The 20,187-nt window shown below is 46.2% G+C and overlaps 1 protein-coding gene across 2 annotated transcripts in view; it reads right to left on the bottom strand.

Annotated features, from left to right (window-relative positions):
* Positions 1 to 20,187, bottom strand: part of CPNE2 (copine 2) — an 816,058-nt gene that overhangs the window by 248,514 nt on the left and 547,357 nt on the right. For both annotated transcript variants that reach the window (XM_085639480.1, XM_085639479.1), the window contains exon 9: positions 19,249 to 19,335. In XM_085639480.1, coding sequence (XP_085495606.1) covers positions 19,249 to 19,335 — 87 coding nt within the window. The remainder of the gene's footprint in view (positions 1 to 19,248; positions 19,336 to 20,187) is intronic.

Raw genomic sequence — 20,187 nt, 5'->3', positions numbered from 1 at the left:
CCTGGACAGGGAAAGAGTAAACCAGGGGGGGGGGGGTACGGGAGGTCTCCTCACGAAGGAAATAAACCCGAATGCTTTAAAAAAATGCCATCTTTGCTTACAGCAACATTGAAAAAAACTCGCCTCAAGTGATACTTTTAAGGAAATAGGATTCCTTTGTCAGGCTCGAAAATCAGTACTGTGTGCATGTGTGAAACCACAGAGAAGCATGCAGTTGAAGGAGTGTGCTACCATAACACATGTTGTGTTTATAATAAAGAGTTGTCGGAGCTCATCGTCAACATCTTGCTTCCTGGATGGTTATTTGCAAGGAGTAGCATGGAAAGGTATGGACTACTCTTTTTCTGAAGAATTCTTATCAGTATGAAATGCCCTGAGGGAATGTGTTCAGTAATTTCTGAGCAGTATTTAGACTACAAAAATAGAAAATTCAGAGAGATTGAATAATCACTGTGTGTCCCCCTTCGAAAGCGAGCAAAACAAAACTGTGGAATAATAGACTATAGGGATCAGAATGTTAGAGAAAGTTTACTAGTAGAAAACAAGTGCTGGAGTGTATGCAGACGGTTAAGCAGAACATCCTCCAGTAAGTGGGGTAGACAGAGTTGTAAGAGGTTGCTGCAGGAGCCAGACATGCTATTTTTGAAAGGATGAAAAAGTAGTGATATACGTAATTGTATTTTGTAAAGGTCTAGAATAGGTTCAAGCAGAGCATGCCTGTTTTTGTTTGCTTCTCTGCTTCTTTGTATCACTTTTGATGCATTGTGACACTATTTTAGTTTCTGTCTTAGTTCTTTGGCTAGTTCAGTGTCTGATGTTAGAAGATAAAGGCAGATTACGCCTAAAGAACAGAACTACACAAATTTAAATAGTTTGAGCATTAGACTGATATGGAGATCAGGTTCCGGATCATAGAAAGTGAGCACAGGGTGAGCTAAGTTAAGACCTAATCTCTGACACAGGTTTGGGTTTACTGGGGTCTTATGCAGCGAAAGTGCAAGAGCATCGCTAATTTATCAGCGTAGACAGTGGTAAACGGTTCCCTCTCACGGGAACTTTCCAGGCATGTGCTGCTTTTGGCTGAAAATGTAGCTGCATTTCTTGACATATCTAAAGTAAGGAACATAACATAACATCATAGCAATGCACCATAATAACACAATTAAAACATAAAAGAGCACTTCACAACAAAACAGTGAAAACAGAATACAACACAACTGCAGTACAACCCAAAAAAATCAACTTGCAATAATAGAGAACAAAAACGCAGCTGCACAAAAAACAAAAGAACACTGCACACTACAAAACATAATACAACACAACAAGAGTGCACAAACTCTCCTGTCACACATTACCTCATCCAGAGACCTATTTAAATAATAAAGGGGTGAATGGTGTTTGGTGCAAGTACTGCCTTAACTTTCCAGCAAGGACGATTACTGACACATGGAGGAAACGGGACAGACCTTATGTTCGTGACCCAGGGGAGTTAGGATAGGATTTTAATATTCAGTCTTGATTTTACTAACTTTCACAACACAATCGATGAGAGCCAAGTTGTCTGTATACAAATGTCTGTGTCTCTCTCAAGGCTTCGGTGACACGCACACCCTAAACTAACAGTCACCTAATGAAATGTTATTGTGACCGTAATTTAAGCCTTTTTTGTATGCATAACTTTATACTCTTGCTTTCTCCCTTATTTCTGGGGAGGGCTTTGGATTTTTAGTCCTTTCTACACGTTCTTGGGTGTCAGACCCAGTTGGGTACAGTTCCTTTTACTTAGTAGCCAAAGGGTTGGGCTTATTACAGTTTCCTCCCTCACACAGGGTATCGCCCTATGGGTCTCTTTCCCATTTTCACTAATGGGCTACGTTTCATGGAAATGGGTACTAGCCCCATTTCCTCACATTCACTTGCCTACATGGGCTACATACAGTTTTCACCCTTACACAGGGCACCGTTGCATGGGTTACAGTCCCATTTACATCGCCACCCTCACACAGGGTGCGTCTTATGGGTTCTAGTCCCATTTCCACTTTGCACTGCATTTTACCTCTACATGGGGTTGTCCCTACACGGGCAACTATGTCATGGGTCTCAGTCCCATTCACAGTACTCCTCACCCTTTTGCCTAGGGGTAGAGAACGGTCATGGGTTTCAGTCCCATTGGCTGTTATTTTCTCGCTATTTACATTTTGTATGTTACATTGTCGTTTGAACACGCTACGCTATGTATTATATCTTATTTGATTTGTCTATTTGAAAATGGGGGAGGATTAGTGATACTGTTTGTATTTACTTTGCTTCTTCTTCTCTGTTTTCTCACATGTTCAGATTTCCTCTTGATGTCACTTCCTTTTCATCTTTGGAATCTAGACCATACACATTTCGCTGTTATTATTCTTTGGTCTTCAGTCTTTCCCTTTCTGCAGTGTTCTTCTCGTTCTTCCTTGTTCAGGAGGAGTTCCTTCCTTCTCTTCTCCTTGTACTTGGGTATGTCTTCTGTTCTGTTCACGTCGTGCCTTGTCCTTCCTTCCTTGCTTGCCTGCCTGGCCAGTGGGTGTGCGTAGGGGTAGTCTTTGGTGTGTCTATGTCTCTCTCTTCTTCTGGTTTCTTCTGCGTTTCACTGTTTCCTTCTTTCTATTTCATTGTTGTAGAGGATGGGTTATTTCTATTTGTATATTTACACCATTTGTATACTTACACTTTGCTCCTCCTTGCCTTCTCCCATCTATCTCTTCGCTCTGTCTTGCTTGCTCTTTTCCTTGGCATTTATTCTGTCACACCGTTGTTCCTCCTATGCATTCTGTGCTTTGCTTACTCTCGTTACATTTTGTTCATATATAGGACTTGTGCTTCTGTAGTAAGGAAAGGGGATATGTAGTATCCTGCATTTGTTATTGTTATGTCATTTACACCTCCTGCTCAGCCAGTGTTTGTGCTGTGTGTTCAATAGAATGTTGGAGTCATTATGTGCCTCAGAATGTTGGGACACAGAGAGGTAAAGTGACAGTTGAGCATGGGCTGAGCAGCAGGAAGGCTGCTCCTGGTGGGGGCTCTTCTTCACAACTCAACTACCTGTTATACTGGAACTATTCTACATGTTGCCTGCTTGAATAAATCATCTTTAATTACATCGTACCTGTGTGGACCTCCTTACTACACTGAGTCACTTTTTTTCAGTTCTGCGTGCACACAGAGTTTTGCACCAGGATCAGAATCACAACCTTTAGCGGAAATCACCACATTCTACGCAATTCTCTGCATGTGAATTTTGGCAGGTCTAACCTGCTGAAATCTACTGGGGGAAAAAGGCCTGATAAATATAAATATCAATAAATGGACATGTTTATGTTTTAAGGGGAAAACTATTGATAGCTGTTATTCATCAGGCCGGATAAATACTGATCACCTAGTGTAGCTATCAGTTTTTATCGGTCCGATAAATAACACCGCCTGCTTCTTATAAGGAGGAATTAGAATATTAATTCCTTTAATTCTATTATTTCTACAGTAAATGTTTTGACATTCATTTTTTTAAGTATTCTTCCTGTTCTAAGTATCGAAAAAGAAGACAGAGGCAGCATCTGCAGGAATGGGGGGTGGTGGGGTAGAGAGGCACTGGCACCATCTTACAGGTAGATGAGCAGTTAGGCAAGTGCAGGGGCAGCTTCCTCACTCACCTCACTGTAAAAAGTATAATTAACTAACTAATGAGATAAGTTTGCATACGCTTATGTGACGTCATGTGCCAAACAAGAATAAACTGTTTGTAAATAAAAAAGTAATAAGTGCAAGCAAAGCTCTTCTTGGTGGAAATTAAAACCAACATGGAGACACCTTGGGAGAAAAACAAAGTATTATAAGAAGAAATTCTAAGAAACATTTTTGGCAGTGCAGCAAGGAGCAGGAGACAGGCTAGGAAGAGACAGGACAGCTCGAAGGTTCGAGGACATGAAGAATGGTGATTTTAAAATGGCAATAGATTGATTCCAGCAAGGCTAGACATGAGTCCTTGGGACAGTCAAAGAAATGGGACAGTGGATGAACACATGAAACCACATAGAAGCCTGTACAGGGAAAGAGTAAACGGGTGGGGGGAGGCGGGGGTACGGGAGGTTTCCTCACGAAGGAAATAAACCCGAATGCTTTGAGAAAATGCCATCTTTGCTTACAGCAACATTGAAAAAACTCGCCTCAAGTGATACTTTTAAGGAAATAGGATTCCTTTGTCAGGCTCGAAAGTCAGTAATGTGTGCATGTGTGAAACCACAGACAAGCATGCAGTTGAAGGAGTGTGCTACCATAACACAACATGTTGTGTTTATAATAAAGAGTTGTCGGAGCTCATGGTCAACATCTTGCTTCCCGGATGGTTATTTGCAATACAATTTACTAACGGAGTAGCATGGAAAGGTATGGACACTCTTTTTCTGAAGAATTCTTATCAGTATGAAATGCCCTGAGGGAATGTGTTCAGTAATTTCTGAGCAGTATTTAAACTACAAAAATAGAAAATTCAGAGAGATTGAATAATCACTGTGTGTCCCCCTTCGAAAGCGAGCAAAACAAAACTGTGGAATAATAGACTATAGGGATCAGAATGTTAGAGAAAGTTTACTAGTAGAAAACAAGTGCTGGAGTGTATGCAGACGGTTAAGCAGAACATCCTCCAGTAAGTGGGGTAGACAGAGTTGTAAGAGGTTGCTGCAGGAGCCAGACATGCTATTTTTGAAAGGATGAAAAAGTAGTGATATACGTAATTGTATTTTGTAAAGGTCTAGAATAGGTTCAAGCAGAGCATGCCTGTTTTTGTTTGCTTCTCTGCTTCTTTGTATCACTTTTGATGCATTGTGACACTATTTTAGTTTCTGTCTTAGTTCTTTGGCTAGTTCAGTGTCTGATGTTAGAAGATAAAGGCAGATTACGCCTAAAGAACAGAACTACACAAATTTAAATAGTTTGAGCATAAGACTGATATGGAGATCAGGTTCCGGATCATAGAAAGTGAGCACAGGGTGAGCTAAGTTAAGACCTAATCTCTGACACAGGTTTGGGTTTACTGGGGTCTTATGCAGCGAAAGTGCAAGAGCATCCCTAATTTATCAGCGTAGACAGTGGTAAACGGTTCCCTTTCACGGGAACTTTCCAGGCATGTGCTGCTTTTGGCTGAAAATGTAGCTGCATTTCTTGACATATCTAAAGTAAGGAACATAACATAACATCATAGCAATGCACCATAATAACACAATTAAAACATAAAAGAGCACTTCACAACAAAACAGTGAAAACAGAATACAACACAACTGCAGTACAACCCAAAAAAATCAACTTGCAATAATAGAGTACAAAAACGCAGCTGCACAAAAAACAAAAGAACACTGCACACTACAAAACATAATACAACACAACAAGAGTGCACAAACTCTCCTGTCACACATTACCTCATCCAGAGACCTATTTAAATAATAAAGGGGTGAATGGTGTTTGGTGCAAGTACTGCCTTAACTTTCCAGCAAGGACGATTACTGACACATGGAGGAAACGGGACAGACCTTATGTTCGTGACCCAGGGGAGTTAGGATAGGATTTTAATATTCAGTCTTGATTTTACTAACTTTCACAACAAAATCGATGAGAGCCAAGTTGTCTGTATACAAATGTCTGTGTCTCTCTCAAGGCTTCGGTGACACGCACACCCTAAACTAACAGTCACCTAATGAAATGTTATTGTGACCGTAATTTAAGCCTTTTTTGTATGCATAACTTTATACTCTTGCTTTCTCCCTTATTTCTGGGGAGGGCTTTGGATTTTTTCTTTTTTTTTTTAAAGACATGCTTTTTTATTGCTTGGACCTTGGGACCCACCAAATATTGGTCAGGACCCACAGTTGAAGAAAACCTGTGCTAGAAAGAAGGTTCGCTAATGTGTTTTACAAGTACAGTCATTTTTTGGTAGACTTTAAAAATTGTACTTCCTGAATAAAATACCCCCACTAACAGTTGTGGAGGCTAACACTGATGTGAAACGGACCCTGTAAGCCATTTCCTCTAAAATGATTAATTGCCTTTCATATCAAAGTGTTTGACCATATCTCATTGAAATGTTGAGCATGTAAACAGATTCCATAACGTTTCTAAGATCAAGATTGTCCCTCAGTCTCAGAAGTGTCACATGGTTTATTTACATGTGTGGCAAAGCATCTGAAAAACCAGGGGAGATGTAATGCAGTGGCGAAGCGGGGGGGGGGGGGGGGGGGGGGGTGTGTGCAGGGCGGTCCGCCTTGGGCGTCACTTTTTTGGGAGCGGTGGCGAGCCACGAGTGCAAGGTAAGTTTTGATTTTTCTTTATTCTCCCTAGCCAGCGTCGCTAACCCCCCCCCCGCTCATTGTCATCTGTCACCCCCCCACTCGTCATGGTCTTTAACCAGCACCCCACTCCCATACCCTCCCCCACTCTGAACGGCACTGGGTGGCAAACTAAGGGATCGCCCCGGACATCAAAAGCCCTAGCTACGCCACTGATGTAATGCGTGACCTGTGCTTAGAAGTTATTATACATAATAGAGGTCTTTGGAATAGAACAAGCTGTCCCAATCAATAATTTTGTTTTCCTCTATCATTCGTCTACATTTACTTTTTTTTTTTTTAAATAACATTTTTTTTATTGAAATCAAAATCCACAACATTTCAGCAGTCTTGACACTCAATTAGCACCTACATAGGCGGAGTACATGTTTGGGCATTGGAGACGACAAGTAGTACATCAAGGGCACTTAGCACAGAAACAAAACGGGCATTGAAACATCATAGAGGTGATTCCCGGAACATTTTAGGACCAGGGGGGCCCCATCACCCACAGTTTAGGCTAGGTTTCTCCAAGACTTCAGGTCAGCACACCTACTCCCATGTTATCCAGGATAGCCTGTCTCTCTCGTCGAAGTTCTACTGTAGGAGAAATACAGATGTCCCCCAGATATTTATTCCATCGTCCCCATTTGTGGTCCCACTCCTTAGGGCAACCTCAACTCTTATAGACCGTTTTCTCCGCCACCATCGATAGATCCATATCATTGGCCCATGCGCGCAATGATGGCAAGGCGGCCACCCCCCACTTCTGGGCAATATTCCTTTTAGCTATGGCCCAACGCCGCCCACTCCTGCTCCGCTGGGGTAAGGTCCGTAGCATCCCACACATTTAGGAGGCATAGCTGAGGGGAGGGGGCGACCGACTTACCGATGGCCCTTGCCATCTGATGGGTGACTTCTGTCCAATAGTGCTGTATAGGGGGGCAAGTCCACAAAATATGTGTAAATGTACCTACATGATAACAGTTTCGGAGGCAGAGCTCATCTGGACGTCTACCTAATATACACAACAGGGTGGCATCAAAATACACACGGTGCAGAACCTTGAGCTGAACTAGGCGGAGCCGCATTGGTATTGCCACCTCTCGAGGGGAGGCTAGCGTGTCCCCCCAGTCCTCGTCAGACATTTCGCCCACATCCGTTTCCCACCTGGCTCGTATTTTTTGCATTGTGTCAGCGCGATTATTAATTAACTTTTTATACGTTAAGGAGATAGCCCTGCGGTCCATTGGATCCAGCAACAGTCTGTCTTCCAAAGGAGAGTAGTCCAGAAGGGGAGTCCCCGCGGGCAGGGCGCAGTCGATAGCATGGCTTATCTGTAGATAGCAATAGTGTTCAGAGGGTGCGAGCTGGTACTTAAGTTGAGGCTCTGCGAAGGACGCCCTCCCGTCTTTAACCCATACATCCCCCACCGTAGAGATACCAATAAGATTCCATTTATCAAATCCTGCGCAGGTGCTCAGCCGTCCCAGACAATCCGGTTCCCAGAGTGGGGTGGCCTTGGTCAACCGCCCATACCACCCCATTCGCCTCTGGAGCAGGTGCCAAATTTCCACCGTTCTGGCCGGGGGGCCAGTCAAGCCCAGTTTCTTCAGGTTTGAGTACAACTCCCTGTTATATCCTCCCTTCCCTAAGAGCCAACGGTCCGTTCGGAAGCTAGGGTCATCATGAGACCCGAACACCCACTGGTTGACTGCAATCAGTTGTGCCACCTGGTAATAAAGGCGTAAGTCCGGCAGTCCAATCCCGCCGTCGTACCAGCCCATTGTCAGTTTTTGCATTGCTATACGCGGCGGCCCGGTATCCCACAACAGTCAACGCAGTGTTGCATCAATCTTTAAAAAATAGGCTTCTGGGATCGGGATGGGCGTATTCTGAAGGGCATAGAGAAAACGGGGGAGGGCTAGCATCTTAAAAAGGGCTGCCCGGCCCAGGAGTGTAAGGGGCAATGTTTTCCAATGGATCACGTCGGATTTGAACCACTGCAAAGGGCCCCCTAGGTTTTGCTCATAGAATATAGCTGAGTCCAATGTTATGAAAATGCCCAGATACTGGAAACCCTGTAGCGCCACCGATATGTTATATCCCCTAGGACTAAGTGGCGGGTCACCCCAGAGGGGATACATCTGGGATTTGGACCAGTTGATCTGGTACCCAGAGTGGGCCCCAAATATATGAAAAATATGTAGTACCCAACGGATCGAACGCGCAGGGGAGGCCAGGTATAGCAAAATATCGTCCGCATATAGAGAGATGCAGTCTTCATGATCTACTGTCCATTTAATGCCCCTGATTTCTGGGTCATTCTGGATCCAGACCGCAAGTGGTTCAAGCGCCAAGGCAAAAAGGAGCGACGACACTGGACAGCCCTGTCTCGTGCCACGGCAGAGGGAGAAAGAGTTCGAACGGTGGTTGTTGACTGATACATAAGCCGTGGGCAAGGTATATAGTAGTTGAATCCACCCCATCAACCGGGGACCCAACCCCACACGGGCCAGGACAGCGAAGAGATACTCCCACGCCACTGTATCGAACGCCATTTTAGCATCGAGCGCAAGCAATAGCGCTTCCTCCTACAGTGTGGCAGCCCGCCCCAGGGCCCCGTGGACATGACGCAGATTACGTGCGGTATTACGGCCCGGCATGAAACCCGACTGGTCCGGGTGGATCAAGGCCGCGAGATAGGGAAGCAATCGATTGGCCAGCAGCTTAGCCAGAATTTTGGCCTCCACTGTGATCAGGGAGATGGGCCGGTACGATGCACACTCATCCGCAGGTTTGCCCGGTTTGTGGATAACCACTATGGTGGCGGTGCGGATATCGGCCGGGAGTGTGCCAGTCTCATAGCACTCCTTGTACAAGTTTAGCAGGTGCGGCGCCAGTTTCAGAGCCATAGATTTCATGAATTCTATTGGGATTCCGTTGGGGCCCATGGCCTTTCCGGAGCGGGTATCCCGGATGGCTGTCTGAATTTCCTCGAGTGAGATATCTGACTCCAGAGCCTCCTGCTCTTGCTGGGAGAGACATCGCATTTCTATGGTGGCCAGGAGGTCTGCCGCCCAACGCGCCTGCGAGCTCGGTGGCGGAGTATATATTTGCTCATAATACTTTGCAAACGCTTCGGCAATGTTTTGAGGGTTCGTGATCAACACACCATCCGGCCCTTTGACCGCAGCCAATTCTTTACGCTCTAGCCATGCCAGCAATTTACCAGTGCGCTCCCCCAGCTCATAAATTCTGTGTCGGGTGGCAAGGGTGCGTCGACTGGCTTCCTCACAGAGCAGTTGTTTATAGTCCCTTCTCTTAACTTCGAGTAGGTGTCGGGCCGCATGGGCCGGGGTGTGCGAAGTCCCCTGCTCGAGATGTAGTATCTCCGCTTCCAACTCTCCAACCCGCCGCCTACGTTCAGTTTTGTGTCCCACCATCAGGGACAACGCTCGCCCCTTGATAACCGCTCCGTAAGCGCCCCACAATGTTACCGCCGAAGCCACCGACCCCGCGTTTTCATCAAAATAGTAATCAGTGTCTTGCCGCAAGGAGGCTCTAATGTGCGGGATTTTCAGCAACCAAGGCTGAATCCGGATGGGACCAGGTTGTCGCATTATACTGGCTCCAAAGAAAGATCTTACCAGGGAGTGATCGGAAATCCCCCTTGCTAAGCTCGAGGAATCGGTGAAGTGTTGAATATATTGCGCCTGTGTGAACAGGTAATCAAGCCGTGAGTGACTGCCATGCACTCCAGATTGAAAAGTATAAAGCGTGTCTCGGGGCTGTGACCATCTCCAGATGTCCACAAGGCCGAACGCGTCCGCAAAATTGCTCAGTTGTGAGTCCCGCAGATCGTCCCTACGGAGCGGAGTGCGGTTCGTAGTCCCGTCCATTGTCAGGTTAAAGTCGCTGCCCATAACCATGGCACCCTCTGGCAAGGTCATTAGGATTGTCCCCACATCTGCCAGGGTCTGGCGCTGAAGGCCCGGCGGCGCATATACCGAGAGCAAGTTGAGGGCCTTCCCCTCCCAGCTACCTGAGCAAACGACGTACCTACCCTGAGGCTCAGTTTGAGTGGTGTGAATCATATAGGGCCAGCCCGTCCTTAGGAGGATCCCCACCTCTCTGGATCCCGAGGTAAAGCCCGAGTGGGCTACCATACGATACCCCTTCCGGTCTAGGGCCTGACAGGAGTTGCCTATGAGATCTTAATAGCAACATGTATGAATGGTCGGGGTGACCATTGTATAGAGGTCCCATAGCCATCACCCTCAACAACAGCACCAGCCGCACCATGCCCTTCCTGAAGACGACGGAGAGGAGACCAGGACCCTGTAGGTGAATAGTCCGTGCCCTGTATTGACAAAAGTTACCGTGTAGGACTGCTGCAAAAAAAACATAAATATCAATCCCCCCAACAAACCCAATCCAATAAAGTACCCCTCCCTCCCTGCCTCCCTGCAAAACGGGACGAAAACCGCCCGCCTCCCCCAACATGCAGAGTGCCTGTTGCCCCCCCATAAACACTTCGAGGAAACGTGCACCGCCCCACTCCCATCATGGCAGCTGACCTCTTACAAGAACCGTCCCCTTCCCCCCCAACCCTAGTCCGCCAGGCCAGGCCAGAAAATTCCGTTGAAGCACTGCCTGGATTGCCAGAACCCCACCAACCCAGTCCCTACTTGCTTGAATTAGACCCCCCCGGAGCGATCTAGAAAACAATTCTACCAATAAGCGCACTGTTGAGGGGAGTCCATCTATGTTTGTGGAGGCTCGGCTCTCGCGCCCCAGATGCCTACAATGAAGGGCCCTGTTGACACCGTAACAAAGGGTTCAACTCACTCCCCTCATAAGTCCCATCTATACATGACATAGTATCACCATCAGGAAATAGTCCGCCTCCTGACATCTACAGGGGAATTTCAGTGCAGCCATGATAGATCATATACCTTCTTACCAGCGTCCAGAGTTAGTGTTCCCCTGCAGGGCCAGGGGCCCCAGAGTCTGAACGTGAAGGAGAGCGACTCTGCTGGCGCCAGTCATCGGCCACATCCGCCGCCGAAGGTCCCTTTTTCTTCCGTTTGTCTACAGTGCGCCAACCTTCCAGCCAGTCCCAGGCATCCTCCGGGCGCATGAAGAACCACGATTTGCCATTGGCCTCCACACGCAGCTTGGCAGGGAACATCATTGCGTACTTGACGTCTTGGTCACAAAGGGCTTTTTTTACCTCCTGGAAGCTTCGTCTTTGTTTCTGGACTTTTAGGGTAAAGTCCGGAAAGAACGTAATTTTGCTGTTCTCCATAGTGATGGGTGGAGCCGCCCTCGCCGTTTGAAGAATAATGTCTCGGTCACGGAAATTAAACACACGGGCAAGAATTGGTCTAGGAGGGGCCCCTGGCCTAGGGCGACTCCCCGGCACCCGATGGGCTCTTTCAATGGAAAAACACTTGGAGAGTCCCCTAGGCTGTAGGTGAGTGAGGACCAAGTCTTCGACAAAGAGGTCCACTGCTTGGCCCTCCACCCGCTCCGGAACACCAATAATTCAAACGTTATTCTGGCGCATCCTGCCTTCATAGTCGTCCAGCTGCCGGGCAAGTACCTCATGAGAGGCGCGCAGGTCCGCGACCTCTCGTTTGAGGAGGCCGGTGTCATTTGACAGTTCTTTGGTGACATTTTCCACTGCCCCCACCTGGTCGGCGATCTTTCTCACATCCTCACGAATCAGACCCACATCGGTGGCGACAGTGTCGATCCGATGTTCAAGGGACGCCTTGACGGTGGTAATGGCGTCGAGGAGGTCTTTGTTTGTCGGGTCAATCTTACCGTCCGGGGCCGGCGTCCCAGCCCGATCGCCGCCCGGTTGTTGGTGCCATGCGAATTTCTCTAGTTTGGTCTGCGTCGCAGTTTTGTTGTGCCTCCCGGATGGCATGATCACCTTTCGGTGGGCACTCCCCAGCAATAAGGCGCAGCTGCTAATCCCCGCCGCCTGCGGTGGAGAACTCCACCCGGCCTGTCGGTTTCCGCAGGCTGTACCCCAGTCGCCGGGGCACCCCACTCGGCTCCGAGATCCTGCACTGGAACGCTGCTAAGGCCGGCCTCTTTCGTCCCCGCCCTTGCGTCACCTCAGCAGGATTGTCGCCCTCCAGCCGGGAGCCCCCACTCTGGGAGATCTGGCTTCGTAGTTCGTCAAGCGGCCTCCGGGTCCAGCTACCCAGCAAGGCTGCACTTCAGCTCCGTCGGCCAGTTGTCGTCCGGGCACTACCAGCGGCCGAGGCCCACTTCCCCGCAGAAGCGGGAAATCGCGGGTCCCCTGTCCGGTCCCTCACACCACTTTCAGGTAGGTCTGTGTAGGCGGCGGGCCTCCATCAATTGCTCTCACCCCTGTCGGGTGTTATCCTTTCACCCCGAGCAGGCTACCGGGGCCGGGGAGTAGGAGGATCGTCCCCCCACTCAGTGGGAAGCACGGAGAACGCGCCAACACCGTCGTCTTCAGCGCCTTAGGGGGACACCCAACCCCCCGGGCGAATCTCCACAACACCGTGGCCCAGCTTTCCCCACTAAAGTTTCAGGTCCGGGCCGGCGGAGCGCCCGTCCGCATGCCCCAGCGCACACCTCGGCAGCAATGCAGGCACCGAGCCCCTCTCTTCCACCTCTGCAAGCGGCCGATCACTCCCACCGCCACTCTCCTCTCACTCCAACGCTTGGGCGCAACCCCTACCGACAGCGAGGCGGCCAGGCCACCCAGACCGGAGCTCCGTAGCTTCTGCGCTGCGGGTGCGCCGCAAATCACGCCGTGTCACTTTCAAATTCCCTGAGGTGCAGGGGAGGCCTCAGGATCTCGGAGAACCAGCTTGCATCCCGCTGGAGGCGCCGCGCCTCAAGTCGCCTCTCCCCGGGTAAACTAGGCCGCCACCACGGCCCCGCGTGATCCTGTGTCCGTCCGGGCTGCGCTTCTCCCCGTCTGGTGAGCGTCAGCTCTCGGGAATTGGGGTCACCAAGCCTCCTGCCTCCACCTCTCGGAGCAGGCGAACCAGCACTACAGTATCACCTCCGTCTCCCCCTCCGTCGGGGCGCGTAATCACGGATTGTGCACCGGCCACACCACCAGGCCCAGAGCTCCGCTGCCTCCTCCCGTAATTATGTTGCCTTGCAGCCCTTGTCACCGCTGGGGCATCTGATGGGCCGGGAAGACCAGAGGGTCCTGCAGAACCAGCCTCCGTGTCGCTAGAGGCGCCTCGCCTCAGCCCGCTCCTCTCTGGATGGCCGCAGCCTCCCGTAGCCGTTGTGCCCGACAGGGCAGCACCTTTCGTCCGTCCGGCAGCCGACCAGCCACCGGGGAATGGAGCCGGGTCGCGGCCCCACCTCCGATCGGTCCCAAACTTCGCTACCCGGTCAGCGGGAGCTCCGGAACCACCAGGGACAGCTCAAAGCAAGGGTCGGGACCTCGGGGCTCGGATAGTCAGGATAATTCGGGAGTGGCGCTGCAGAGCTTCGCTACTGCGCGGCCATTCCCGTTGGCAGCAAGCCATGCCCCCCCAGGGCTTTGGGTTTTAGTCCTTTTTACACGTTCTTGGGTGTCAGACCCAGTTGGGTACAGTTCCTTTTACATACTAGCCAAAGGGTTGGGCTTATTACAGTTTCCTCCCTCACACAGGGTATCGCCCTATGGGTCTCTTTCCCATTTTCACTTATGGGCTACGTTTCATGGGAATGGGTACTAGTCTTATTTCCTCACATACACTTGCCTCCATGCGCTACATACGGTTTTCACCCTTACACAGGGCACCGTTGCATGGGTTACAGTCCCATTTACATCGCCACCCTCACACAGGGTGCGTCTTATGGATTCTAGTCCCATTTCCACTTTGCACTGCATTTTACCTCTACATGGGGTTGTCCCTACACGGGCAACTATGTCATGGGTCTCAGTCCCATTCACAGTGCTCCTCACCCTTTTGCCTAGGGGCAGAGAACGGTCATGGGTTTCAGTCCCATTGGCTGTTATTTTCTCGCTATTTTATTTTTTTATGTTACATTGTCGTTTTGAACACGCTGCGCTATGTATTACATCTTATTTGATTTGTCTATTTGAAAATGGGGGAGGATTAGTGATACTGTTTGTATTTACTTTGCTTCTTCTTCTCTGTTTTCTCACATGTTCAGATTTCCTCTTGATGTCACTTCCTTTTCATCTTTCGAATCTGGACCATACACATTTCGCTGTTATTATTCTTTGGTCTTCAGTCTTTCCCTTTCTGCAGTGTTCTTCTCGTTCTTCCTTGTTCAGGTCGTGCCTTGTCCTTCCTTCCTTGCTTGCCTGCCTGGCCAGTGGGTGTGCGTAGGGGTAGTCTTTGGTGTGTCTATGTCTCTCTCTTCTTCTGGTTTCTTCTGCGTTTCACTGTCTCCTTCTTTCTATTTCATTGTTGTAGAGGATGGGTTATTTCTATTTGTATACTTACACCATTTGTATACTTATACTTTGCCTCCTCCTTGTCTTCTCCCATCTATCTCTTCGCTCTGCCTTGCTTGCTCTTTTCCTTGGCATTTATTCTGTCACACCGTTGTTCCTCCTATGCATTCTGTGCTTTGCTTACTCTTGTTACATTTTGTTCATATATAGGACTTGTGCTTCTGTAGTAAGGAAAGGGGATATGTAGTATCCTGCATTTGTTATTGTTATGTCATTTACACCTCCTGCTCAGCCAGTGTTTGTGCTGTGTGTTCAATAGAATGTTGGAGTCATTATGTGCCTCAGAATGTTGGGACACAGAGAGGTGAAGTCACAGTTGGGCATGGGCTGAGCAGCAGGAAGGCTGCTCCTGGTGGGGGCTCTTCTTCACAACTCAACTACCTGTTATACTGGAACTATTCTACATGTTACCTGCTTGAATAAATCATCTTTAATTACATCGTACCTGTGTGGACCTCCTTACTACACAGAGTCACTTTTTTTCAGTTCTGCGTGCACACAGAGTTTTGCACCAGGATCAGAATCACAACCTTTAGCGGAAATCACCACATTCTACGCAATTCTCTGCATGTGAATTTTGGCAGGTCTAACCTGCTGAAATCTACTGGGGGAAAAAGGCCTGATAAATATAAATATCAATAAATGGACATGTTTATGTTTTAAGGGGAAAACTATTGATAGCTGTTATTCATCAGGCCGGATAAATACTGATCACCTAGTGTAGCTATCAGTTTTTATCGGTCCGATAAATAACACCGCCTGCTTCTTATAAGGAGGAATTAGAATATTAATTCCTTTAATTCTATTATTTCTACAGTAAATGTTTTGACATTCATTTTTTTAAGTATTCTTCCTGTTCTAAGTATCGAAAAAGAAGACAGAGGCAGCATCTGCAGGAATGGGGGGTGGTGGGGTAGAGAGGCACTGGCACCATCTTACAGGTAGATGAGCAGTTAGGCAAGTGCAGGGGCAGCTTCCTCACTCACCTCACTGTAAAAAGTATAATTAACTAACTAATGAGATAAGTTTGCATACGCTTATGTGACGTCATGTGCCAAACAAAAATGAACTGTTTGTAAATAAAAAAGTAATAAGTGCAAGCAAAGCTCTTCTTGGTGGAAATTAAAACCAACATGGAGACACCGTTGGAGAAAAAAAAAGTATTATAAGAAGAAATTCTAAGAAACATTTTTGGCAGTACAGCGAGATGCAGGAGACAGGCTAGGAAGAGACAGGACAGCACGAAGGTTCGAGGGACAGGAAGAATGGTGATTTTAAAATGGCAATAGATGGATTCCAGCAAGGCTAGACATGAGTCCTTGGAACAGTCAAAGAAATGGGACAGTAGAGGAACACATGAAACCACATGGAAGCCTGGACAGGGAAAGAGTAAACCAGGGGGGGGGGGGGGGGGGTACGGGAGGTCTCCTCACGAAGGAAATAAAGCCGAATGCTTTAAAAAAATGCCAGCAACATTGAAAAAAAACTCGCCTCAAGTGATACTTTTAAGGAAATAGGATTTCTTTGCCAGGCTCGAAAATCAGTACTGCGTGCATGTGTGAAACCACAGAGAAGCATGCAGTTGAAGGAGTGTGCTACCATAACACATGTTGTGTTTATAATAAAGAGTTGTCGGAGCTCATCGTCAACATCTTGCTTCCTGGATGGTTATTTGCAATACAATTTACTAGCGGAGTAGCATGGAAAGGTATGGACACTCTTTTTCTGAAGAATTCTTATCAGTATGAAGTGACCTGAGGGAATGTGTTCAGTAATTTCTGAGCAGTATTTAGACTACAAAAATTGAAAATTCAGAGAGATTGAATAATCACTGTGTCTCCCCCTTCGAAAGTGATCAAAACAAAACTGTGGAATATAGGGATCAGAATGTTTGAGGAAGTTTACTAGTAGAAAACTAGTGCTGGAGTGTATGCAGACGGTTAAGCAGAACATCCTCCAGTAAGTGAGGTAGACAGAGTTGTAAGAGGTTGCTGCAGGAGCCAGACATGCTATTTTTGAAAGGTTGAAAAAGTAGTGATAAACGTAATTGTAGTTTTTTAAAGGTCTATAACAGGTTCAAGCAGAGCATGCCTGTTTTTGTTTGCTTCTCTGCTTCTTTGTATCACTTTTGATGCATTGTGACACTATTTTAGTTTCTGTCTTAGTTCTTTGGCTAGTTCAGTGTCTGATGTTAGAAGATACAGGCAGATTACGGCTAAAGAACAGAACTACACAAATTTAAATAGTTTGAGCATTAGACTGATATGGAGATCAGGTGCCGGATCATAGAAAGTGAGCACAGGGAGAGCTAAATTAAGACCCAATCTCTGACACAGGTTTGGGTTTACTGGGGTCTTATGCAGCTGAAGTGCAAGAGCATCGCTAATTTATCAGCGTAGACAGTGGTAAACGGTTCCCTTTCACGGGAACTTTCCAGGCATGGGCTGCTTTTGGCTGAAAATATAGCTGCATTTCTTGACATATCTAAAGTAAGGAACATAACATAACATCATAGCAATGCACCATAATAACACAATTAAAACATAAAAGAGCACTTCACAACAAAACAGTGAAAACAGAATACAACACAACCACAGTACAACCAAACAATATCAAATTGCAATAATAGAGTACAAAAACGCAACTGCACAAAAAACAACATAACACTACACACTACAAAACATAATACAACACAACAAGAGTGCACAAACTTTCCTGTCACACATTACCTCATCCAAAGACCTATTTAAATAATAAAGTGGTGAATGGTGTTTGGTTCAAGTACTGCCTTAACTTTCCAGCAAGGATGATTACTGACACATGGAGGAAATGGGACAGACCTTATGTTCGTGACCCAGGGGAGTTAGGATAGGAATTTAATGTTTAGTCTTGTTTTTTTTTTCCTTTTTCAGTTTTTTAGTGCACTATTTGCTCGAAGTTGATTGCAGTACTGGGTGTAATAACGCAGATTTCAATGTTATTGTATTCATCCTTGACAGGACTGTCTTGGTCCTAACGATGATTCTTTCTTCTTTTCCTGAAATTATTTGTCAATGAACGGATTGCCGTACTGTCACTTCGGAAGATACTACTGTACTGTGATTCTGTTGTAAGTGCACTGTTTTTGAGATCCTGAATAACCAAAACCACAATAAAAAAAAATTATTAAAAAAATAAATAAAAAAAAACTTTCCAGCAAGGACATGAATTAGCGTCGGTCAAAAATGTGTTCTAATTCAGCCCCAGATGAATTCTTCTATTAAGCAATATTTCTATACTCTTTAGAGTTTAAAGTTTGAATGAAGACGTGATTTATTTTTTCCCTCTACCATTTCAAGATCACAACTTAATCTGTGGTACCCACAGAGGAAGAAGTAAATTGATGAAGATTACCTAAGGGAATGTTCTTGTGTCGCAAAGAGAATATTGTAGTTAAAAGTCATGAGCAACAAAGATAAGAAAAATATATGAGAGAACTCTGAACACAAGTTGGTCATCTTACAGTAACCTAGTTTATCCAAATCCAAGCATCAGATCAAGAAAATGATCAGAGCCCTTATTAGTCTATAAGCTAAGTACATCAAACCCAGCATTAGTGGGCTAGAGGTTCCCAAGGCTCCACCCTCTCCCCTTACTCTTCAACTCGTACATTGGACCACTAACACTCCCCATCACTCTAATATGGCATACCACAAGTACGCAAAAGACATGCAGCTATACTTACAAATATCCCCCTTAGATGACATCAGGCATCTAAATAATGTTCTGGCTAAGGTACAAACCTGGCTAGCCCTTCAAATTTTTTTATGAACTTTCTAAGATGGAATTCCTCTTCATCTCTCCCACACACACAGATCCCAGAAAATACAAGAATGGCTAAACCACCTGGATGCCCTCAACTGCAAACCAGTAGTCATTCGTCCACTAAATCCTTAGGAATCACCCTTGAGAGAAACCTGAACATGAAAACCCATATCAACGCAACCACATGTAGTGCTCTCATCCAATTTAGTCGCGAGGGTATATCCCTCAACCAGATTTAAAAAAATTGTAGCGCAAACCTTGGTACTATCCAGACTAGACTATGGTATTGCTATGCTCATTGGTACACAAAAATCTTACCTGGCTCTGATCTAGGCAGCCCTCAATACAGCAGCAAGGTTAGCAACAATTACTAGACACACAGATTACATTACTTACAGGGGTGTGGAATTCCTGTAGCCCGATGCACAGGACATATTGTTTGGGGTCAAGTGAAAAACAAGTTTTCATATTTATTTTGTCCTTGGAACAAGTAGGACCACCCCCTACATCACAAAATCTTTAGCACAGACTAGTTAAAAGTTTAGGATATAGTTTAAAATGCATTTCTAGTCTTCTACGGATAGTATTGCAACAGCATGGAGAACTGTAACTTACCCTACACGATTTCACTATGATAATCCCCGAATTTTTATAATTCCTTTTCTTCTTCTGTTTTTTGGGATTTATGCATTCCACCTCTACCTGTGAAAAGAACATTTACAATATAAGTCAGTCATCCTACTTGAAAACGAAGCCTTTCTGTTATATTTATATCAGATGGCTTGACTTGTTTTATATACTCCACAAAGGACACCCAGCCCCATGAGAGGCTTTCTACCCCTACAGGGATTACACTCCACACATCTTAAAATGCACTACCCAGCAGGAATAAATATAAACACATAAGAGAGGCTTGAATATAGAAATAACAGAAAGACTAATGTTACTATATACCCATAGAGAAGCAAGGAACTGGTGCTGGAGAGTTCTATTTGTGTACTGCTAAATCATTTAAGAGGTGTTCTTAAATAAGGGGAAAGGAGCTGTGTCACTCTGCACAACACAGCTGCTCTGGAGTATACATAATAAGATGAGTAGTTTTTCTACTAGGAATATAGAATTGAATGATAGGTTTCTTTTCCAAATGCTGCAGTGCCTCATGAGACCCTGGCCTTTCCAATAGTGTTTAAAATAAATAGCTCTATGAAATGTGGGACATATTCTTCCCCTACAGCTTTTAAAACAATAGATCATTGCAATCTCTTTTAAGGACCTGCCCTCTCTTTCAGGTTTTAAAATGTTCAATTCAGAGTAAACTCTCTAATCAGGATGAAAGGTTGTGGCATACTTTTAGGGCACATTCGACCTAGAGGTGCCTGAATGTTCTCAAATAAACACACACTTGCTAATCAATTCTCAGTGAATTGTGTGAAGACTACTAGTCACCTCCAAGTGCCTCCTAAAAATTGTTTTCTCTCTTTCAGTGAGACAGTCAGTTAAAAAATGTATCCATGTCATTACTTATAATGATGTATGGAAGCCAGACTGCAACAT

The sequence above is a fragment of the Triturus cristatus genome, chromosome 12, assembly GCF_964204655.1.
Source record: "Triturus cristatus chromosome 12, aTriCri1.1, whole genome shotgun sequence".
Taxonomy (NCBI): domain Eukaryota; kingdom Metazoa; phylum Chordata; class Amphibia; order Caudata; family Salamandridae; genus Triturus; species Triturus cristatus.
Note: the sequence above shows the minus strand (reverse complement) of the source record. Positions and strands in the feature narration are given on the sequence as shown.